At 36.0% G+C, this 25,265-nt stretch overlaps 1 protein-coding gene and 1 long non-coding RNA gene across 4 annotated transcripts in view; one reads left to right on the top strand and one right to left on the bottom strand.

The window, feature by feature from the left end:
- The window catches only part of LOC143863519 (chromatin structure-remodeling complex protein SYD-like), a 66,608-nt gene extending 60,544 nt beyond the window's left edge, over nucleotides 1–6,064 (bottom strand). For 2 of the 3 annotated variants that reach the window (XM_077374201.1, XM_077374203.1), the window contains exons 1-3: nucleotides 5,760–6,064; nucleotides 2,186–2,303; nucleotides 2,036–2,097 (exon numbers count right to left, since the gene is read on the bottom strand). In XM_077374201.1, the coding sequence (XP_077230316.1) occupies nucleotides 2,036–2,097; nucleotides 2,186–2,290 (167 nt within the window). In that variant the 5' untranslated portion in view covers nucleotides 2,291–2,303; nucleotides 5,760–6,064. The remainder of the gene's footprint in view (nucleotides 1–2,035; nucleotides 2,098–2,185; nucleotides 2,304–5,759) is intronic. The other variant, XM_077374202.1, reaches the window with a different exon arrangement.
- Nucleotides 6,065–13,216: 7,152 nt separating this feature from the next.
- Nucleotides 13,217–13,826, top strand: LOC143863691 (uncharacterized). Its single transcript, XR_013240943.1, has 3 exons — nucleotides 13,217–13,329; nucleotides 13,409–13,471; nucleotides 13,593–13,826. It is a non-coding gene; the product is annotated as an uncharacterized LOC143863691 (long non-coding RNA).
- The last annotated feature ends 11,439 nt before the right edge of the window (nucleotides 13,827–25,265 follow it).

Raw genomic sequence — 25,265 nt, 5'->3', positions numbered from 1 at the left:
TCAGAGGATAGGTTCAGAACCCCTAGAGCAACTTTGTGGAAAGACATAATGAAGTTCAACCATCTCTTTGTAGTGGGTACTAGATTCAGAGTCTACAAAGGTGACATGATTCTTCTCTAGCTGGATAAATGGGCCTCAGATAGACCATTGAAGGACTTGTTTCTTGATCTGTATGCCATTGCACTGAACAAAGAGAGCTTTGTGAAGGACAATACGGATAGAAGATCAAATGGAATCATATGGATGCCTGCATTTAGAAGGAATTTTTTTGAAAGGGTGGACCTATTGCTAGAATGTTGGAATTACTAGAAGAATGTCACATTAAGCAGGATGGGAAAGACAAAAGGATATGGATCTGAAATTCGTCTGGTGAGTTCTCCATTAAATCTTTCTACTTTAACCTAATGGTTTGCCCTGCATCTTCCAATGTTGCTAAAGTTTGGTCATTCCGGGCTCCTCTTCGTGTATGTACCTTTGGGTGGGCAGCTCTTCGAAGTAGAATCCAAACGGTCGACTTCCTTCGAAAAAGGAAGATGATCATTGTAGGTCATTGTGCCTTATGTATTGAGGCAGGTGAAACGGCGGAAAACATCCTTATACATTGCAGAGTCGCTAGAGAAGTTCGGGGCTAATTACTTGAAAGATTTGGTATTTTTTGGGTCTTCCCTGAAAAGTTGGTGGAGCTGCTTCAATGTTGGACCCTTGTCTCTTGGAAGCAGAAAGGCAAAATGCTTTAGAATGTGTCCTTCCTAGCTACTATATGGGTGTTGTGGAAGGCAAGAAATGCAAGAGTTTTCAAAGGGGTTTCTCGGAACCCGGATTTTCTATTCATCAGAGGCTTAGCCCTCACGATTTCCTGGGTGAAGATCCTCCCATCTTTCAGATTTGTCTCTGCCTATGATCTATGGGAGGGTTGGAGAATAGTGTGTGGGTCGTTGGTTGAGTACCCCCGGTGCCGGACTTTGTGAAATTTAATTTTGATGGATCGATCTTGGGTTACCCGGGCCCGGCCGGCATAGGAGGGGTTCTAAGGAATAGTGGAGAGGTGATGTGGTCTTTTGCAGGCCCTATTGGATTTCCATATGCTACAGAGGCCGAAGTGAAAGCGGCCCATCAAGTATTGAAGTTGTTAGTTAGCTAGAGATCAGGTGCAAAACTTTCTTGTCGAAGGAGACTCTTTGAATGTCATAAGGTGGCTCAAGAAATCTCAAAAACCACGATGGTATTTTGACCACCTATTCAAAGAGATGTATGATTGGATGGATAGATCCCCTTGGTCATTTCATCACGTTCGGCACTCTACTAACCATGTGGCCGACCGTCTTGATAGGGAGGGAGTTTCCATGGATGAGCTTACACTTTTCTATTTGCTCCCCCTTAGCTCTACTTTCTCTTATTCTTCTTTTTATGTTCCTTGTTATATGTTTTGTATCTTGACCACCTCGGTCTTCTTTTTCAATAAAATTGGCTATCATTTTCAAAAAAAATAAATAAATAAATAAAAAAGAAATGTGGCCCTTGCATGATAAATGGAGAAGACTTAAATATAGAATTTATGAGGTTAAAGTGGCAACCATATGCACAGGTGTCCAGTAAGTGGTTTGCATGCAAGGGCTAGATCTAAAATACTTCCAACATCAGTCACAATCTGAATCACAGTCAAGCTATATCCATTATCTTACTGGCAGAGACAAAGTCATGCAGATATACATGTATAGAAACCATCGTAGGTTTGTATTTTCTCATGTTGTAGACTCACTCATTGCAGTGTTCAACAATACATTTATACACAATATTTCCCTCTTGTATTTGAACCATTAATTGTGACCTGGGTAACAAAAATTTGAGATACTTTCAATTCAAAAGCATAAACCTAAGACAACCCCAACTAAAAGCAGATCAATAATTCAAATGTGTCATACACAAACTTTTTTGTCCATGCACTAAATGATTACGCACCACTAAGAAGTAGGGAAATTCAAATGTAAGTTTCAAATCCTAGAATCGCTTAAAAAATAAGTTCCAAAATTTTCACCTGGATATCACTTGATATGGCAAGGACTGTTCCTTCCCACTTGATTTCATATGCTGGCATATCTGGTAGCATACAAAAATGATTAAACATAGGCATCGCATTGGATCAAACCTCTACATATATTACTTGTAAAAGGAAAGTGACACACACCACAAAGAGTTTTGTTGCAAGTTTGGCAGGTTCATCCTTCGACTCTTGAATAAGTTTGTGCAAAAGTTTGGCTGCCTCCATTTCAACATGATGAGAAGATGCCATCTTGTGAAGATAACTGCATATGACAGAAATATCTTGCTTGTCAAGACAAAGAGAATCCCGCATTACCAGGTTGGGAAACAGATTCGGGAAGCGAAACGTAAAACGAAAGTGGGAAACATAGCGGAAAATAAAGGGAAAACGAGAAACAGGAAAGCAAAAAAAAGTCGAATGAGAAACCCATTGAAAAACATCTTAGGAAACATAATAGAAACGTTTCATAAACGATATAGAAATGTTAAGGGAAACGCATATGAAACACAATAGAAACACAAAATGTGTTTTTGTATAAATTTGCTAATTTCTAAATTTTACAAACTGTTATGCATAAATTCGTGAATTTATAACTTTTTCACAATTTTTATTTAAATTATAGGCATAGGTAGATTATTTATGTATGTTCTTTCAATATTTTATTTTTTTAGCATATTTTTTACTTATTTTTGTCTTTTATAACTATACATATTATTGCTTTTCTTTTTAATATGTATTAGATAATTTTCTAGTGTGATTATTTTCCCGTAAGTTCCTCACACATTTCACATACGTTTATCACACATTTCATACATGTTTCGCATAAGCTTCTCATATGTTTCCCATGCATTTCTCATAAGTTTCTCATGCATTTCAGAAAAGTTCCTCTAAATTTTTATTTTTATTTTGTTACGTTTCCAAAACGCATTTCCGGGGAAACGAGTTTCACACCTGCCCAAGGCATTTCCGGCAACTATGGAGAATCCTATTATAAATTGAATGGCCATAAAGGTAAAAGATAAACAAGACATTTCCAAAATGTATCATCTATCACACCAATATCGAAAGCCACCTCTAGCACTGTATCATCTCTGGTTACAACTAAGTTCACCAAGCTTGTGTTAGATAGTGAACAATATTACGCAATTAGATGAAACTATAAGCATGAGATTCATTAAAATGTATTTCAACAACCTTTTCATTCATTTGCAGCATGAAGCATTTTGCCAGTTTAACACCGTGACAACCCTGGTGTGTGATTTGCTTAAGGATGGTCCTCAAAGCCGTGACAAGTACTATATTGATCGTAGCTCATAAAACTAGTTCAAGTAATATGCAGGAAAGAAATGCTTTGATAATAATGAGAGAGAATGAACTTGTGAAAAAGCTCTTACCTTTTTTTTTTCTTTGAATGGTAGGCTCTTACCTCGTTAACATTTATATATTAGCAACTACCATGAGGAACAGCGAAAAGCTAAGAACAAACAATGCGAGAAGACTCCAAGTGAAGCAAATAACGATGCAAACCGAACCAACAATGGGTGTCATTAGATGGGAAAGAAAAAAAGTTTTACGGGTCCCAGATAAAAAATGAAAAAATAAGAAATAATAAACAGGCCTCTCGTGGAATGGAAAGGCATATAGATAAAATGAGGATCTATGTCCAAATGTATGTACGCTTGTGCGTACAGGGTACTGATAATGGCACTACTATGTTTGATAATGGGACTAACTCACCTTGTCATTTATTATTTAACCAGCTCTCGGAAGCTATTACAATTCCCAAAAAGCTCTCAGCAGCCAGTTATATAATAAAAGATAAGGTGAGTTAGTCCCATTATCCTTTTAACCAATCATTGTTTTCCTTAAGGTTATGTTTGGTTGCGCGGCATAGACTCGGGGAATAGTGGAATAAGTAGTCAACAGGGAGGAGACAAGCATTGGATTTGCCGGGAACTTACCTCAGAGAATAGTGGTAAGTGGTGTTTGGTTGTCAACCTCGTAGAGTAGCACAACTAGCACTCATTGATGGAATTGATACCTAAGATTTGGAACCATTCAATACGGAAAAGCACTGAAAAATCGTGGAAATTGTCAACGTCAAATCATGGCATTTTTCAAACTCAACGATGCAAAATTTTTGACCGATTGGTACAACGGACCAACACAGCACCTGAAGGAGCCATGTGAGAGAACTGATTGCAATTCCAGCAACGTTTTCCTAATTTCGCACTTCTTGGTTAAGGTGGAACGATTGTGAGTTTTCCACATCTCCTCCTATTTACTCTCTTATTTTATTTTTTACACAGAGTTTCTTTCCTAGTTGGTTTGGGTTTCTACTTTCCTAGTTGGTTTGGGTTTCTAATTTTTATTTGACCTGGCTATTTTGTGATTGAAGCTAGATAAAGCAAAGAAACTGATGTTAATGGCGGTTTTTCTTCGGACTGTTTCTTTGATTTGAAGATTAGAAATAAAATTTCTTCTCTTTGGGAATTTTCATATCTGTGAATTCCTCTTGGCTTGATGTCTTAATGTTCTATTAAGAATCTCTTTTTTTTTAAAGATGACAATTTTCATTGATACTAAAATTACATTGGATACCAGAACAGCTGGATAGGGCATACCCTAGACCATGAGCTGAAAAACGAAAATTAAATACAATACCCATGTTCTACTAAGAATCTAAACAAAAATTGATTGTGATTCGCTTCATTGTTCATTTTTTATCTGATTTTTTGAATATTTTAAGGAAATCTAACGTCTTACTAGGTTTTCCGAAGAAGTTCCGATCTCATCAGAGTTTGATTCGCCCCTTTTCCAGTGGTTGCGTTGTAATCCCTTCTAGGATTACATCAAAAATTCTCTTCTCCTTTCATTTCATTGAAATAAAGAACTTAAATACAAGCACAAAGAGAGCGCCACATCATCAACCCCTTTACCCATTTACATGACACATACATAACAAGTAACTAACACTCGTTGTTGGGATAAGGATTGGTTTACCCGTAACCCAAAGAAACGCCCACATAGGTGGTGGGCCCCCCAACACTAAATGGATAAATCCAATTAGTTATCATGATATATTAAAACTCTCGTTGTGGCTTATCTTGATAAGCAATTAGAGTTGGACTTGGGTGGGATTCCTAGACTCCTATCTTGAGAATGAGCCTTATAATCCCGGACTACTATTATTATATAAGTAGTTGATATCTCTAGAAAAGAATTATATCATGAGACGTCCAATCTCTCCTCCTTCTCTCTCCCAAGTTTCGTTCTCTCTCTCCCTACTCTCTCTAGAGCCATCATCCGTAGGCTCTCGGATTTGTGATAGTGAAGAACGAAGGAGCGACTCTATTAGCCTCTCCTACGACAAACAATGAGATCGTTACCAGATCGATTGCGATATCAACGGGCTCGTAACATCAAGCAAGATCCTCACTTCCGCGTTTGGGTTGCGCAAATAAGGTATGGCTCACTAACCCTCTGTGTACAAGGTGGTTAGTGATTGCGTATTTTTATAACACTCGCAAATCTAAAATGCATAATCCTACAATAACTACTTTGTAACTAAATCATATGCACCGTAACAAGTTGCAAGCTGTTGTACAATAATTAAGAATTGGAGATAATCTTATTATGAATCCTATTATGTTCATAAAACATTCAAACCATATAATTCACAAAAGAAAGGAAGAAAAAAAAATGAAAATGGGCATACGATTTTTACTGAAACCAGAAAATATGAGGGGTTCGTTCACGGATCACGGAGGAAACGGAGATGATGAAGGACCGGAGAGAGAAACCCTAATGGCCATTGCTAGGCAGTCCCGACCCCAGTTCCTTTGTGAAACGAAAATTGAAGAAGAACCCAAATCGAAGTGAGGATTTTCCCTCCAGTAGGACTAGAATTTGATTGATTTTTCAAGCTATCAGTCAAAATTTTGGGAATTAGAGACGGTGTAATGTTTGCTAGAAAAACCCTAACCCAGCCCTTCACCTTACCATCCGACCTTTTTTTTGGGAAATGTATTCGGTGTTGTGTTTTGGGAAATTGACTCTTTTATACGCCACCCATAATGGGCTCAATGAAGAGTCCGTATTAAGGCCCATGGGCCCTTCTAAGTCATTTTTTAATACTAGCTTGGGTGCATGGTTTTAAATTTCGGTTGGGACTAAAACCGACATCACAAAATCCGAAATTTCTGTACATTAATGAAATTTGGTGTGATTTTTTACTGGATTTCGGCAAAAATTTTGGTTTCAGGCCAGGCCGAAATTTAAAACCATCCTCTGCAATAGATGGGGAATATTAGAACAGACTTAAGAAATCCAAAAAAGGGGTAGGCATGTCAATAGATCCAGACACTCTAGACACATTATCAGGATCATGGACACATTTAAGATCCTTATTATAAGATCTGAAATTTTGTCAGATTGGATGCAAACAGCTGTTGAAGCGCATGGGATAGTCTTCAATCTGATTTTATTATACTATTTTATGAAGGAATTTGCCGGAAGGCATTTCGCGGGCCGTCTGTTGCATGAGAGAGCAGCTAAATCATGAATAAGACAAAATCTGTTGATAGGTGAGCATATGTGGCTGCTCTCTCATGCAACAGATGGCCCGCGAAATGCCTGTTGCGATGGACGCTAGCAAATCCCTTTTATGAAATTAACCCATCAAATTTTTTATAGTGCTAAGGACACGTTTGCCTACCGATAATGTTTTTTATTGGGGAGTGCTAGATTCCAGATGCCCTTGCAAAAAAGGGCTAAAAGGCGCCCCCATTGGTCCTTTACCCCCTTTTTTGCAAGGGCACTTGTGAGTATAGCATTTCTCTTTTTTTAATGATAAAGTGGTGAAGTGGCTAAAAATCAGGAAACTACTATTTCAGGTTGTCAGAAATCCTTTCCTTACTATACTAAAAGCCTGAATCCTTAACAATTCATTTCACCATTTTGCTTTAATTCTAGTTGTATCCTATAAATCCTAACAACTTCCTTTCCCAGGTCATTATATTCTACCGAACAACATTTTCCCTTTTCCTTAATCTTGTCATTTCACTCAAACTTTGCCCCTGGAGGATCGTCCAAATCTGGTCGCAACACTTCTTGTGATTCCTTCCTCTTCTCGTCGCTAGAGATTTCTCTCGAACTCTCTCTCCCCCACGTTAAATTCCAATCATATCGCCTTAAGAGTTAAGACCCCACTTCCTATCTCCATCTAAGAAAATCCTATCGACTTCTTCTTCCTCTCGTGCGATCAAACTACAAAGACACTATTTCTTGACGAAGATCTCTAGTCACCTTCTTCTAGCTGAAGATTCCCAGTCAAGTAACCCTCTTCTTCTCTCTATCTCCAATCACTCTCTGTTTTTCCCTTTATCTTTTATCTCCGTCCATGTAGGTTTTAGGATTTATCGATTTTCTTATTCCATTTTTATGTATTGCCTTTATTTCAGGTACCCCTTATCTCATATAAAATGAGCAAAGTACCCTTATCACAAAGAAAATTGACTAAAATACAGGTATTTCATTTAAAATAAGGTTAACACCCTCTTTCCTCTGTTTGTTTCCTATGCATTTAGTACTTTTTTGTTTGAACCCACTTCACCATTTGATGAAATTCCTAAGAGAGAGGGACACTGTTTGTTGCCTTTGTCAATTCTTTGTAGAAAATAAATTTAGAATCTCTAGAAGTTTAGATTAACTTACCAAGTTATCTAATCACTGAAATAATTGTTTTTATTTGCTTAAATTATATTTCTTTTTATTTGTGTTATTACACATCTAGAAGAAATTGAAAGAATTGTTTTTTTAATGAGAGATACCCAAAGAAAAGAACTAAATTTGATTGAAGATACTGGGATTAAACAAACAATGTTTATAGATATAATTATTTGAGCATGGCTTTGAGGTATCATCTTTTGTGATTGAGAACTTTTTAATATCTTCACAATACATTATGATTTCAGTTCTCCCTCCAAAATCTGCATTTGATGGCATGTGCACAGAACTGCGTATTCATTCGAGTGCATTCTTTTCTCTCCATTCACTAAGCATGAAGCTACCTTTGTTTTTTGTTTCAAAATTGCCAAGGACCCTCGGTTTGATAGATTACCCTGCACGCATAAAGGAACCTACATTGATGACTGTATTATTGATAGAGTTACCCAAGTATAATTAGATATCTGCAGTCACTTCAACATCTTAACGCTATTGGTTTTCTCTGCATCTTTCAGGATTCAAATCCAGCTCTACATTTTGTTATTGATGTTGATTTTATGTGTTATTCAAAATTCAAATTCAGCCTTATATTCCTTGAGAAGATGCATACTCTCTCCGTGTCTCTCTTTCTTCAATAATGATGTTGATACAAATTGTAACGGCTCTCAACATCTTACTGCAGCCAATAATTTCAAGTCTTGCTGCAAATCAGTGACCATGCCTCGAGTGTTCCTTTGCTCTCTGAGAACTTGAAATCTACATTTGCCTCTAATTGCCCTCATATTGATATTGGATGATTGTTTAGCTGATGGGCATGAATAACCTCTCTCAAGTCTGCAATCATTTTCACTTTTGAGGTTCCTTTTTTTTTAAAATATTTCAGATTCCATGCCCTGTTGTTAAATCCTTGACCCTCATATTGATGAAATACACAATGTCATAAATACATTTGTTGTTCTCATAAATGTAAGCAATATGAGTTGCCCGTAATTATTCTGTTGGATTTATATTTGTATTTAAGGTCTTTGCTTGGAGATGATTGATGGTTGTGCTTCTCGACTTCCCATTTCCATTAGGGCTGCAACTCGAGCCGGGTTTTACCCGACCCGACTCGAAAATACCTTGGGTCGGGTTTAGATTTCTCAGGTTTCGGGTCGGGTCGGGTTTAAGATCCAAAAACCTGGATGAATCTCGGGTCGAGCCGATTTTGAAGGGGCCCGGCCCAGCCCAACCCGAGTTACTTTAGTTTTTTTTTTTTCCTTAAAACTTAAAACTCATATGTATATATATATATATATATATGCTTTGAGAAAACTCACGCACGCACGCTTCTCTTCCAAAGTCCTCTCTCCCCTCTTCCTTTCGTTTCCTTTTGAGCCTAGGGTTTCATTTTATTCCTCTCTTCTTTGATATATTCTCAAATCTCAATCTCTCTCTTCCCTTCTTCATACGGTCACTCACAGAAGAGGAAAAGGCTGGAAAAAGTGTTGTTAACATAGGTAAATCTATCTTCCTCTCACTCCATTTTTTTAGGGTTCTATTCCCACATAAATAATTTCAATACAAAAAATCTGTGTTATGGTTTCCCCTTCCTTATCTCTTTGATGAATAATATTTGAATATCTCTATTTTCTGGTTTGTGGATTGAGATGTAAGAGGAAAAAAAGGAGCTTGTTTGTATATGCCATAGGCTGAAAAGTGAAAACCCTAATTCTCTCACTCTCTCTAAGCACCCCAATTTTTTTGATCCATTTCATCTAATCTCCCTCTAATTTTCTTAAAACCCTAAAAAATTAGAAAACCCCCAAAACGAGGGTCGATTGACTGTGGTCAAGAAGCTTCTAGTTTGAAGCCTAATTTGGAATCCTATGTGAATGGTAAGTGTTCATCTTTCATAAGCCTTTCGAAATTGCCTTTTTGTTTTGTTTATACTTTGAACCTGTGCCAATTGAAAATTTGAAATGTCTGAGATTTGTTCATAACTCTCAGCCTTAAAACCAACTTAATGAAGTTCATGTGTTGTATTGGAATTTATCTCTTTGATCTCTGAAGCAATAAAAGGTATGTGTGCTCATTCAATCCGTTGCTAACTATTTTGATTGTCTTTGATTTTTTTATACAAATGTTTTCTATTTCAAATTGTAATAGTTATCTCTAGAGATTTGTATGTGAAAGAAAACCCTCTATAACTATGAGCTAGAAGCATCCATTTGGGTTCAATGTTAAGAGCTATTTGATTATGGTCATGCGCGATGAAACTTCCTACTCTGCTCTGTCAGTCTCATTTAGTTTCTCCATAAGAAAGTTGCCCTTTGCTATTCTCCTCTCTTTCTTGTTCTCGATCTATATTAGTCTGCATAGTTTCTACTACATGCTCATTTTTTTGTCCGTCTCTACGCCTCAACCTCCGGCAAAGCGGACATGGTATCTTGTTCTCGAAATGTTTGCAATAACTAGCATTTTCAATGATACAAGGTCAGAGTAGAAATGCAACTATACTTTTCATAGCTACGGACTTGATCAGAAGCCAATATCAACAAATGCATTTGCAGAGACCAATATTCTGTCATTCTCATTTCCCTTCAAGAGGCTTACAAGTGCTTATATCAGAAATTCAGTTTGGTTATACAGTTAACAAGTCCTTTTGATTATATGGAACCAGTCCAAGTCCTCTCGAAGTACTGACACGAAGTTGCCTGATCTGAATTTTTCACAACTCCTTTTGATGTAGAATTAATTCAAACTATGTTTGGCTGAATTCATCAAACATATTTCCTCTGTTCACCCATGTTAATTGTATAAACTATTATATTGGTGCTTAATTATTTGTTTCCTCTTAGGCCATGTTTGCAACTGTGAAATTCTTTTTCATTGAATATTAGTTTACCAAGTGATGAGAGGGGTAGGGAGAGAGTTAAGAGGGCAGGAGCTATGAGATGGTCCGAAGTGGTTGAAAAATGGGGGGGGGACTTATTTTGACTAGAGTTTTTTTTTTCTCTGTTCTTCAGCCACTTCTCACCCTTTCTTTACTCATGCCCCCTCAATTCTCTCCCTTTCACACCCTCTTTGCCCATCTCCCACCATCGGATAAACTAAAATTCCATGGAGAAAAATATTTCATGACTTCCAAACATGGCCTAGTGTACTAGGTAATTTCTATCACCAAAATGCCAAGTGGAGACAAGCTAGGTGTTTGTATTTTGGTTAGAATGGTAGTGTTTGTTGTTTTTACATGCAATCTCTGTAGTGTTTGTTGTTCTCAATCTCCTCATTTCTCATTGTTTTTTTTCTAATTCTCCCCTGCAGGTTTGTTCAAAAGCCTCAAAAAATCTCATTGGATTAGTGATTACACCTCTTTTGAAGTGAGTCCCCTTATTGAATGATGATGGAGGACGATATTAATGAGAACTACGATATTCCTGTGAGAATTGCTTCTTATTTATTTATTATAACGATGCATTTATTTCATTCCTGTAAGATTTACTTTTTATTTTATTTCCACAAAACTTAAGAAATGGTAATTTGTGGATATTTGTTTAGGTCTTGGATTCTTCTGAAAATGCTACTAATACTGTTAGCACTCCTGGGGACTCCTCGACACAAACATCTAAAAAAAGAGCATATCCAACTAAATCTGTTGTATGGAATCATTTTACCAAAGAGAAAGGACCTGATGGGATAGATGAGAGGGCTAAGTGTAATTATTGCAATAAATTATTTGCATGCCCAGGTAGCAGTGGCACTAGTAGTCTTAAACGACATTTGGATAAGACATGCATCCCTTATACCTCACGAGATAAGAGCCAGAAGTTATTATCTTTTAAATCCGTTAGAGATGGCGATGATGTGGAGGAAGGGGCGGGTGTTATGCCTTGGATGTTTGACCAAGATCGAGCTCGAAGAGAGTTGGCTATTTTTATAATTAAGCTCGAACTTCCATTTAACATAGTTGACAAGGATGCCTTTAGAGATTTTATGATGGTTATCCAACCTCGACTCAAAGTTATATCACGCACAACTATAAGGAAAGAGTTGTTGAATATATATGGAGAGGAGAAACTTAAACTGAAAAGATTGATTGGTGTATGTCATCGGGTTTCTTTAACTGCCGACATGCGGACATCTAATCAAACTTTAGGTTATTTATGTCTTACAGCACATTTCATTGATGATAATTGGAAGTTACATAAGAAGATTCTGAATTTTTGTATGGTTCCAGCTCCACTTGGGGGAGATGTTATTGCGAATGCAATTGAATATGCTTGATTGATTGGAATATAAGCAAGTTAAGTACCATTACCCTAGATAATGCCTCAAATAACACCGTTGCTGTTAGGACACTTGTTCCGGTTCTTTCAAGGAAAGGCATATTACTACAAGAAGGTCGATTTTTCACGTTCGTTGTGCTGCACATGTCATCAATCTCATAGTGCAAGATGGGCTCAATGAGATTAAAGAATCGGTTGATGTTATTCAAGAAAGTGTTAAATATGTTCGGGGTTCACAAGCAAGAAAACAGTTGTTTGAAAAATGCATTTTGCAAGAGAGGCTTTCAAGTAAGAGAGGCTTATGTATAGATGTGGCTACAAGATGGAACTCCACCTTTCTTATGCTAGAGTCTGCATTACAGTTTGAGAGTGCCTTCACTCGCTTACAGACATGAGATGCCATCTTTGCAAGAGAAGCCCCTACTGTTGTTGATTGGAAGAATGCTAAAGTTATTTGCCGATTATTAAAAGTCTTTTATGATGCTACAAAGCTTTTCTCTGGACATAAATATACAACTGCAAATTTGTATTTTCATGAGGTTTTTGCGATTCAAGAACACTTGCTTGGAATGGCTATACACGAAGATGTATCTATTAACCAAATGGCTACTAAGATGCAAAGTAAGTTTGATAAATATTGGAGGGAGTGCAATGTGATGCTTGCTATTGCAGTTGTCCTTGATCCTAGGTATAAGCTTAAATATTTGAGTTTTATGTACCATCTTATCTATGCTACGGATGAAGCTGAATCACAAGTTTCACTTGTTAAGTATGAGGCCTTTAAGATTTATGATGAGTATGTATCTGCCCATAGTTCAAGGCGAAGGCGAGTTTTACAGTCGGTGGAAAGATTTTCAGAGGTTGACAGTAGAACTTCTCCTCTTGGTGAGAGGAGGATTTCTAGTTTACAAAAATAATTTTTCAAGATGAGTGCTGAAAAGAATGATGTTGGGCCGACATCGGAGCTGGAACGATATTTGAAAGAAGAGAATCATGTAGATGATCCTAAATTCGACATTTTGAGCTGGTCGAAAATTAACAGCTCAAAGTATCCTATACTTTCTCAAATGGCTCGTGATATCTTGTCGATTCCGGTATCTACAGTTGCTTCAGAGTTGGCTTTCAGTACCGGTGGTAGAGTTCTTGACAAATACAAAAGTTCAATGAGTCCTGGGGTTGTGCAAGCATTGGTTTGCACTCAAGATTGGCTACGAGCCGTTAGATGTGATGGTGATAATGATGAAGAAATCGAAGTTTATCAACATGATAATGATATTGAAATCATTGAATCAGGTAATGTAACTACACATTTGCTTAGATAATTATAAATATGTTTTAAAAATTTTAATGTATTTTTTTTTCTTTTTTGAAGGTCTCATTGATTCTCGACAAATTCCATAATATGATAACAATCTTGAGCTATGCCATAGATGAGGTAAACTTCATACATAAATTCTTTTAGATAATGGCTGTCTATAAATTCTTTTGGATAATACTCAACTTTTGTAATGCAAAAATTCACTCATACTTCGTGTGTTTTTTTTTTTTTAATGCAGAAACCTATTGGAATTCTTTTTGGTGCAGAAAGCCCTCTGTGGAAGCATTAACAATGGAATCAACTACATTAGCTTTTAAGTCTATTAGGCATATGTTGTCTTTTTGCACTTAATTTTGAGTAACTTCATTTTTCCAATGTTTTACATTTCTTTAGTTTCTGGGGACAACTTGGTTTGCAGTGGGCTGGAACAATACATTATAGTAGTTTTGAGCAACTTTGTGCTTAATATGATAATTATGTTTTGATAAGTTTCTTAATATGGCATTCAATATCATCATTGACCTTATATCAGAAATCACCTTCATGACTCGAAAGCTACTTTATATTCATTCCATTTGACAAATTCTTGCTTTATAGGCCAAAAGTGGTGATCTTATTGCCTACGGTTTGATACCAGACGATTCCCAGTAATTGTTAGTTTGTCTGCTCTCACTGAGGACCAACTTGTTGAGTTAGTTCCTTGGACAGGCTCTATACCAGAATGCCATTTTTTTTTTCAATTTCATATTATTTGGATTTAGCTACGAAACTGTTTATCTAAGGGAATTTGATTTTTCTAAGGGAATTTGGATTTAGCTACGTAACTGTTTAAAATTCTTGCAATCCAAACAGGACCTTGCTGATTATCTAAGGGAATCTGATTTTTCTTTTTGTGCATAATTGTATTTAGAACTGCTAATAACTGTGTTTCCTTGGTCTTATGATGTTCCTATTTGGAATTTTTGGATTGAAGTTTCCTTAGAAACGATAAAAAAAACTGAATTTGTATGGGTTTTATGATGTTTCTGGCATCTAGTTGTTTAAGAAATTGTTATTTATTTCTACTCTACATCTGATTAGTTTGGTTTGGGAATTTCTTTTCCATGTTTCTGGGTTACTCATGGTTGCTTTGTTTAGATATGTGGGTCATCTCTGTGTTGAACTATTTTTGTTGGATACTTGAATCAAAATTTTGACCGTTTTGTCGGGACTTTGAGCGTGTTTCTTTTTTAATTTAATTTAAATAAGACAGGAAAAATGTTTTGTTTTTAATGATTGACTTTGATTGGATTACAGTGCCACAATTGAATTTTGTGTATAGATTGCTAGCTTATTCCTTGTTTGCTAGTAAATGTTCTTTGTTCTTAACTTTTCCCCACAGTGGATACCTCTTGACTTTCCATTCATGTGCTTGTCGTTGTACCGTCCATCATCTGCATCTATCACAGTATTATTCATTTCAATCCTTGAATGCCGAAAGTGGGGTGATTGTAGGATGCTATGTGGGTTGACATGCAGAAAATTCCATACATGCCCATCTTCCTTGATTAGTACTTGTTAATTGATATGGATTTGGATGATGTCTGATGGCATCAACTCCATTTAGCATTGATGGTTTTTAGCCATTGCTCCATTTTTATCAGTGGTTCAGAATTGATGATCATTAAATACAGAATTATCTATAGGATCAACCAATCCCATGACGGCAAGCTTAATCATAAAAAATAGGGCTAAAATACATGTCTAGGATTTGATAAAATCTAATCATAGATCCTTACTCCAGTTGATATAAGCATCCTAAATTTCAATTTCAGCCACAGATTGACAATTTGATCACGGGTCAAAATTAACATTTGTAAAATGTCCCTTTGCCCTTCGTGAGAAGCAAGATGAGATTGGCAGTTGAATTATTTTTGGTGAGAACCAAGATGAGATTGGCACTTGGATTATCTAGGAATACAGATGCTGAATATTATTAATTTTCCATCAAACAGCTACAACGTGGGCTTCATGGCTTAGAACCTGTTGTGGTAGAGCAACCTTTACTACAAAAAAGTTATGTGACGAGTTTTTTTCCTCTCGAGAAGACGTTCAGTAAGTTTACTTTCCTTACATGGCCTACTCAAGACATCCAGTATGTTTAATTTCATTGCATGGCCTGCAATTTCGTTCATTTTTTGTTTTTTATGGTCATCTTCTTTGTGCCATTGAAGAATCAGACTCATTATTAATCTCTTATCTTTGCCCAACTTTCCATAACTCAGTGCTGATTTTTTCCTCAATGTGAGCCTGTAAAAGAAATATTTCATGTTTAATTTTTAATTTCTTTTGGTGAAAATGATTGCTTGTCCATTCTAGAAAGGAAGTTGCCTTGCAAAACAAGAGTTTTTCTTAAAAAATTGCGTCAACGTGAAAAAACCCAACCCGACCCGAGATTTATCATGGGTAGGGCCGGGTTTGGGTCTCGTGGGTTTTCCGGAAAAAAACCCGACCCGACCCGACCCGAGATATTTCTCGGGTTGGGTTGGGTTCTTCAAAACCCGACCCGCCCGACCCTAGTTGCAGCCCTAATTTCCATAATGAGTTGGCTTTCAGTTCATCAATTAGAAATGAAAAAGATTTTCTAAATGTAGCATATTTTTTCATTTTTAATTTCCACCTATTTTCATGAAGTTTAAAGTGTGCCCAATATAGTTTGTTCCATAGTTATATATGCATTAGTGAGAATTGCCTTTCTTGATTTTGATATCCATGAAGATGGGTATGCCAGATCCCTTCCTGTTCATTGGTTAGAAAAAGACTTCAACTGAAATGGAGGACTTTAAAACCAATTTATTCTCAGAGTAATGTCATAGTTGTTGAATCCATCAGCATTTTGATCTTCTGAGATCCGTTTATGGCTTTTTGTATGCCACCAAATCTGTCCTTATTTGCAAATAAAATTGTTTTAACTTAATCTTATCGATTATTGGCAATTTATAACCCTTTGATCTCACTTAGTAACAACTGCTATCCTTTCATTCATATAGTTCATTCAGATTTCGCACGTGCGAAGCACGTGCCTCTTTACTAGTGGCTAAAAAAAGAGAAAAGAAAAAAAATCTACTCAAAATAGGGAAATGATATTCCCCCATGGATGAGAATGGTTCACTGCTTGAGGATAAATTCACCCCTTTAACGTTTTTCTTTGCCTTTAAAACTTAACGAATAACATTAAAGTGGGGAGTTTATCCGTCTGAGGAGGGAAAATATTATTTTCCCTCGAAATATGATCCACTTTCTCTTGTGTTTTAGCCACGTCTCAACCTCATCCCAATGGTTACCTCTCAAATCTCTCCTCCCACCCGCCCTACCCGTCTCTCGTTACCTAGAGACACTAATTTATCATGAAAAAAAATCATGGGTGCCAGAAATAAGTCATGCATTTTTATCAAACTATTCTTATTTTCGGTATTTTGTAATTCACCTCTCTCATGTCACAAGTTACCCTTCTCTTCTTTCTATAGCCATTGACCTCAAGTCCTTAACACACACTGTCACGCAGCTGCAGCTTTAAGCTTGAACTTACCCTCTTCATTGGTTTCTACTAAGAAATTCAACTGCGTACAATGTAAAGAGGACCTACATGGACACTCCGATGGATGGTCCAATTTGAAATTGAACGTGATCGGGATGTGGTAAATAGGATCTGAAGAACTGTACAAATTTGATCCAGCGATACGGGATTTGAAAGGATCACAAATGAGACTGTAGACACCCCATTTTGACTGAACCCTTTATCCTTGTGTTTAAGAAAACCCCCACCAAATCAGTCAATTAGGGTCCCAAATTCCACCCTAGGGTAGGTTAGAGTCCCGGCTAGGTCCCTACAAAATTTTATCAAAATTCGAGCTAAAATGCCTAATAAGACGAGTCGAGTTAGAATGATAATGTAAATAAGGGAGTGTATTAGCCATTAACTTAGTCAATTTTTACACTAGAGTGAGAAGGGGGGTGATTTTGATAATTACACTAAGAAAACTTAGCTTAGGATGTAAGCTACCTTTAAAGGGGGTGAATTATCTCACTCTGATTTTGACCTAATTTCTTCCTGAGACCACCAATTTTCAGCAAAATCAAATATAAAATACATAGGAGGGGGTGTCTTAGGGTAATAGAAGGGGATAAAATTATGTTAATTTTTTACTTAATTTTTTCTCCTTCGACCACCATTTTGCAACCAAAACCAAAGCAATTTTTTTGAAAATGGGTTGTCCTACAAACTAATGGGGGACAAAAATTAAGAAAAAAGTCTATAAATAGAGCCTTTTGGCTCTTATTTGAAAGAAATTAGGGCTCTTAATTTAATTTTAGAAGGAGGGAGAGAGCTTTCTAGAAAGAGAAAGAAAGAATTCTAGAGAGAAAGGAGATCTAGAGAGAGAATTCTAAAGAAAGAAGGAGATATAGAGAGAGAAAGAAGGAGATCTATAGAGAGAAAGAAGGAGGAGAAGAAGATTTCAATGAGAGATCTAAGAGAAGAACACAAGGTTAATACATTTTGAGTTTTCTTTGAAAATGTAACATAAAATGAAAAATATAAGTGGAAAATGCTTTAAAATAGTTAGATCTAGTAACCTAGGGCTAAAATCTACCAAAAATATGTTCAAAAATATGTTCAAAAATATGTCTCATATAAAGATCTAAAGCAATTCACCATAGATTTTAGGTTCTAGTTGAATTTCGATGTGAAAATAGCAAAATAAAGTGTTGTCTAGGTTCTTTTTACTATTTTCATCAATTTTTGATTGAAATTCGTGAAATTTTTTTGCGAAGAGGTATAAAGCTCGTTGAGATCTTCGATTTGGCGATAATGGCCCAAAATTGGCCAAGAAACGAAGAAGTTATGTTAATTTTAAGATTTCAGCTGAAAATTATGGTTAAAATGATGAATTCTTGGATGATTTTTGTGAAAATTTTTAGATCTGATGTGTTAGGCTTTGAAATTCAAAAATTTAAGTGTTAATATGTGTGTGATATAAATATCTAGTGAAATTCATGATAGATCTAGGGTTTTGATGTGAAATGCTCTTGTAAGATGTTGAAAAACTTCAAAAATATATGCTGTCCAGATTTATTTTTGAGTTTTTCACTAAAATCCGGTTAGAATCGAGTGTCGTACTTCACATAAGAGTTGTAGAGCTTGTCGAGATCTTCGATTTGGCATATTGCCGCCCAAATTTGGTCAAAGGATGAGAGAATTATGCTTTATTGCGTCGAGTAACATCTGCGCCGCTTCTAGACGGATTCGAACGGAGCCGTAGATGACAAAGTTGTTCGTTATAAGATTTCGCAAAACTTTGTCATTATGTGCATTTTTTCAGAAATAATGTCTGGTGTGTCAAAAATCACTTTCAAAATTTCAGTTTTCTGAAAAAACTGTGTTTGCTGTAACAGCAGCTTATCGGTCATTTTTGAAGCACTTCTGGCCGGAGCCGAACAACAAAAGATTTTTCCTTAAATGATTTCTTAAGACTTTGTATTTGAGCAAATGTTTCCAGAAATAATGTTTTGAGTGTCAAAATTGAGCGCGAACTTTCAACTGAAACACTAATGTCTTTTAATGGCGATGGATTGGAAGTAGCCATTTTCCGGTCACTTCTGGCCGGATCCAAACGAAGTGGTCAATTGAGAGAATGTCACTCATGCTAAGATCTATAATTTTGATTCGTAGGATTTTTGATGATTTTGATGTTTGAGGGGTCTGAAATTCAATACAAAGTTACATTTTTCACACTATATGACATAATTGTGCAATTTCTTGAAAATCATGGACAACATGAGCTCTAATAATTTTTAGTGGTTGTTTTTTTATGTTTTGAGCTTGTTAGCAAATCATGAATCATATTTTAGATGTTTTCCATGATTTACTTGGTATTTTTGGACATTTTTATGGAAATTGCATGTTTAGGAAAAAAAATTTTAAATTGTTTTAAGCTTAGATTAATTTAAATGAATGCTTTTGATTATGTTTGTAGACACCCCAATTTTACTACGCTTTAAAAAGCAAAAGATTCGGTAGTTTTATCGAGTCCTAAGTCGGTCTCCTGCGTTAGAATAAGCCTTCTTGCATATTAGGGTGAACTTCACCTCAATTTAAGTGTTTTAGTGTTGATTTGCAATCCCGAATGTCTCTAGGGGGTTCCATTGATCCGGAAGATGAGAATTCAAGTTTCAAAACAGGTGAAAAAAACCTACTATTTTTTAAATTTCTCAGGATTTTTCCTATTTTCATAAATTTTTGCACTACATGGGTATTTTGGTCATTTCCAATATGTCCCATTTGACCCCCAAGTTGTGTTTGAGAAATCTTGAGTGATTCTATAAATTTTGAAAAGCCTACTAAATTTAGAACTCTCAGGAGTTTCACTTGATTTGAAAATTTTATGAGATAAGGGCATTTTGGGCATTTTCAGGGGATTCTATGTGATCTTCTTTGATGTCACCCACCAAAAGAAGCGAACTTAAAAACTTGCTATTTTTTAAGATTTTTCTTGAAAACTTTCTATTTTTAACTTTCCCCTTTGAGGGCGATCCGGTTTGAAGGCATTTTAGTCGCTTTTTTATATGTGTTGATCCAAAGAGGTCATGATGGGCAAAGACGATTTTTTTAAGGGGTAAATGAGGTTAGGCCATGTGTGTAAGACCCACCATATGCATCACATGGTGTGGGCCCACCATTATAAATTTCGAATTACTATATGAAATGGGTTGGATTTCATAAAAGATGAGAAAGAGAAAGGGCTAATATGATCAAATCACTAAAATGGCTATAAATTTATAACCAATTGTCCAAAAAATTTGAAGCTGTACTTCTTGGAAACATCTCGATAAGGGCTATAACTTTATAGTATACAACTTTTCGTGATTCTTCCACGAAACAAGTAAAAAACGAGCATTAAAATCTGATAGTTCCATTTAGATTGGAATCCAGCCCACTAAAACTGTCATAAATCTTTCATCAATTGGCCAAATTTAAAGTATAAAAATGCGTTGGAAAGATCTTGCAAAGAGCTACAACTTTGTAGTTAATGACGTTTCCTGATTCTGCCCCTAAATAGGTCAAAAATGAGGTCCAACGCTGGGTAGTCCTTTTTGGACGATAATCTTTCATAAAAGGGTGTGTTTACCATATGTGAGAGCTTCTAAAAGGATCTTGAAAGATCTTTCTTGAGCATAATAAGATTAGAATCCTTGCTTCGTAAGGAATCTTAATTAGAAGCAACTCTAATTTGGAGAGTAAAAGAAAAGAAAGAAAAAGAGCAAAATAGGAAAGTAACCAAAGATGGGAATTTTCACAATGGAAACTTCATTTTCCAATTCAAACTCTTACTTTTCTATATAAACACACACACAACCCTAGGGAAGATCATGCAAAAACATCACTCCTTGCTCTCCTCTTGGAAAAACATCCCACTTTTTGTGGAGTTCTTGATCATCTTCCATATTGGTCTTTCTTTAAAGTACCATTGAGTTTCTTCTTCTCCTCTTCGACATACATCTTATCAGATTTTTTCAACGATTTTTTGGTTTTCTATTGCGTATACAAGGTGTGTCAAAGCGTATATCTTGGATTTACACACCTTAGAAACAAGGAAAGCGATCAACGGTTAGTATTTTGATTTCATGTAAACTAGGAACTAGAAAGCATGCTAGGTTAGTTTTGAGTTTTTTTTAATTCATGATGCATATGGATGTGTTTTTTTATTAAATTTTTGATATGATCTAATATCAATTATATTATTTTAAAATCCAAATTTTTGCTGGAAAATTAGTTTTCTTTAATAAAAAATCAATTTTCTTACAGTGGGTTAAAGCCCACTTTTCAAAGCAAGTGGTTTAAATCGTTGGGTTTTCCAGAATCTGAATTTTTCTAAGATTAAAACGTATTAAAAAACTTCTGGAAACCTAAATTTCCAGCCAAGTTTGATCTAGTTTGACATTGATTTCGTTCTTCGAGCAGTTGCATAGAAAATGAGGATTTTTCGAAGAATAAAATCAAATATATAGCAAAATAAGTCGGAATTGGACGAAATTTTGTCTCCACAAGATTTTCTGATTTCTAGATCACACAAAAATTTTCGTGAATTTTCGGATTAACTTAATGCCATTAAAGTATATTTTAAAAGTGATTAAATCATTAAAAATACCAAACGAATTCGAAAAGCTACGAAACTTTTCAGATTATTATCTTAAATATATTTAAAAGTGTTTGTCGCATAAAATTCAAAAAAAAAATTTCTTCATGATTTTATATCCAAAGCATCGTTTTGCGTGTGGTTAGGATTTTTTATGTTAAAACTGAAATTTTTCTAAATTTTTCTCTTCAAACCAATTATTTATGTCACACGAATGATGTAAAAAAAATTTCATTAATTTTCACAAAGTTTTGATATGAATTTCGAATTTTTATGGTGTTTTGGGCTTAAAGTTTCTAGGAAACCATTGATTTTTATATGAAAATTGGGTTTTCAAACATAGACTGATCTTCTAAGGCTGAAATTTGGATTTAAAATAATATGATTCATATCTTACCTATTGTGAAGTTTTCATTATTTTAGGATTACAGTAGCTATTTTTTTATGATTTTCTTTCAAATCTGCCAGATTTTGTTAGATTAAAAATAGTTAGCAAATCAAAGTAAAAATTAATGAAATTTTTACAGTACCATTCTTCTGTTATGATTGTGTCTCTGTAAAATTCTGCGCCGAATTGGAGTATGGTTGCTATATGGTTCTTTGTAATGCTAACAACCTGGCCTAATTTTGTTAAAATCATTTAAAATCCATTTTAAATCAAAAAATCGTACAAAATTCCATAATGCCTTAATTTTTCAGAACACATCTAATCCTTAAGAATCAACAACTTCCTTTGTAAACTTGCTATTCTAGGTTATATTAGATGAGAGGGTTGAATTCATTATCGTTTCCTCTTTGCAATGAACCCTGAACTTTTTAGCATCTAAGTTAAATATATTGTTGGCTCCGAGGTCTTTTGTCTATGGAAATAATGAGAAAAATGCCAGGCGACAATATATCATAATTTATTTATCGAAAAGTGTAAGGGTAGAAAGCACGATTTCCTTCTATGAATTCAACCCAAGCATGGAATCAATCAACCTTTAGAGCCTTAGATTCTCCATGAATTTTAGGTATTAGGAACCTTTAAAAAATAGAAAAATCATTAACTTAATAAATTTGTATTGGCAAACCCAAGTTCAAATCGATTTTGGAGCAGTTGGATTGCGGTCCCACATCGTAGGAACTCTTAGGGTGTTCTAGAGTTAGGAGTCCAGCCTCATTACGGCCGGTTGCTATTGATAGCAATTGAGCCTTAGATTATATTTCATTAGTTAACCTCTTTTTCCCTATAGGACATGCCTAGTTAACCTAGGATGTAGGGCCCACTTGCATTAGTCTAGGGGATGTTTTGCACTTAGATAGGACCATATAGCAATTTAGATGGAGTCCTAAGATAATAAAATCTACCTAACTTGAATTAAATAATTCCTCATAAACTGTTGAAACAATTCGTTAAGCCTAGATCGGTGTCCTAGATTTCTTAGGCATGTAGCTTAGCTTAGGTTACCGAACTACGTCGACTCTGATCCCAGTGAGGCTTGAGTACGTAGGCAACTTGGATGTTTGGATGACATACCAAGCACGAGTCAGCCCTACACACTTCAGTAGGGTTTTTAGGATTTTATTTTGTTTATTTCTTAATCATTTTCAAACCCTAAATTAAATTGATTAAATCACATAGGATTTTTTCCAAAATTAAAATTTAGGAGAACTCTCACATAGATCGAATCAAACCAATTTAAGAAAATCAAAAGACACATTTACGAACCATGTCGAAGTCAGATTTAGGATGCATGTCACATAGATCACATTAAAAGAGTTTAAATGAGCATTTTAAAAGAAATTCAAGAGAGTTAACCTTTGGAATTGAAGACCGGATTATCGGGCAAGAATTGTGCATGTGGTGGTAATTCCCCATACATTCCATTCTCGTTATCAGGTAACAAATCTAGACTTCTCGGATAACAGATCATTGCAGTGTCACTTACGGGTCCTACGTCTCTTACCTAGGTGACAACTTTGATTATTCTCTTTTGTGTGAAATTCGGATTGCATTAGTGATCCCAAGTTCACAGAAAAGATAACTTATATTAATAATAAAAAGGCACACGCCATTCGCGTGGGTACGAGAGGCCAAGAGAAAGAGAGGCGGTTCGCGCCTCTCTCGCGGGATCGGGTCCCACAATGTTGAGCATGCTAGCAGATTATAAATCATATATGGAGTAATTCTTATGATTTATTTTAAATTTTAGGCATTTTTTAGTGAAATTTGCATGTTGTATTGTGTGCTTTCAATACATTTTTAATGCTAAGTGATTGAAATCAATGATGTATGCAAACAAATGATTTAATCATGATCAAACCTCAATAAAACATGCTGAAAATATCTAAAAAAAGCTGAAATTAAGCATTAAAATATGCTAGGACCTTGCTAGAGACACACCACGAACAAGCTCACTCAATTCTTCCAGTTCTTGAACTAAATGACAACTTAACATTTAAAACTCATAGGATCACTTCTAAAACATATTTAAACCTTTCGAATTTTGTGAGTTTCATTCTTGGAGACAAGTCATGTCTCATTCCGTCTTTGAGACCCATCGCTTGCATCTCTTGTCTCTCGATTGCATCATTGTTCATTGATTATATCTTTTGCACATCATCATTTTTCTTTTAATCTTTCCTTCATTGCAAGAGCAATGAAGGCGTTAGCCTAAGCCCATCATTAGGGGACTTGCTTTGTCCGAGTAGCACTCCCCTCTTTTATTTAAAAGACTTGCCTAGTCTTTTAGATGTATATCCCTTAAAACATAAGGTCCTCCTATTCATTGCACGGGCAATGAAAGAGTCATCCAGAGCCCCCTCTTAGGGGACAAGCTGTGTCTCATGAAGAAACAAGTTGTACCCTTTGGAGACAGGCTTTGTCTCACTAGTGAGTCAACTCATAAGAGACTACCCAAGTCTCATTATTAGCACATCCTTACTAGAAGACCAACTTGGTCTGTTAGTTGCCTATACCCATATTCTATCTATCATTGCAAGGTTAATGATAAGGTTACTTGGAGCCCTCCATATGAGGCATTCGGTGTCTTATTAGAATTAGTTGTTACCCCATAGGAGACAAACTTTGTCTCATTTGCCCCAGTTTTCCTCTTGTTTTAGGGACTAGCCTAGTCTCATTAGCACTCCCCTCTTAGGGTTATGCACCAAGAGTCAGTCCTTTAGCATATGAGTCTATCCTTAGAGAGTTTGTCCTCTAGTTTTAGGAGTCAGTCATAGGAGTCCATCCTACCATCATAGGGAGCTAGGATTCTGTCCAACCTTTCATAAGCCATGAGATTCTGTCCAACCCTTGCAAAGCATAAGATTCTGTCCAATCTTTGCAATTCTTCTGAGTCTGTCCTGCCCTTATAGAGGTTTAGGAATCTTTCCATTCTTTTTGTGAGTTTGTCCTTCAGATATGGGTTCCTAAAAGGGAACTCCTATCTGAAGGACTGACACTCCGCCATGCTGTGGATCACGGGGTGCGGACATATGGGTTCCCTTTCTGAGTCTGTCCTGCCCTTATAGAGGTTTAAGAATCTTTCCATTCTTTTTGTGAGTCTGTCCTTCAGATATGGGTTCCTAAAAGGGAACTCCTATCTGAAGGACTGACACTCCGCCATGCTGTGGATCACGGGGTGCGGACATATGGGTTCCCTTTGGCTAAAAGGTGTAGACACCCCATTTTTACCGAGCCCTCCCCCCTTGTTTTATCCGAGGTATCCTTTTGTGGGATAAAAGGGTGGTCATAA

This window comes from Tasmannia lanceolata, unplaced genomic scaffold (genome assembly GCF_043159265.1).
Source record: "Tasmannia lanceolata isolate RefF3 unplaced genomic scaffold, GAP_Taslan_0.1 ptg000044l, whole genome shotgun sequence".
Classification (NCBI taxonomy): Eukaryota; Viridiplantae; Streptophyta; class Magnoliopsida; order Canellales; family Winteraceae; genus Tasmannia; species Tasmannia lanceolata.
The sequence above is the reverse complement of the archived record's forward strand: the minus strand, read 5'-3'. Positions and strand labels throughout refer to the sequence as shown.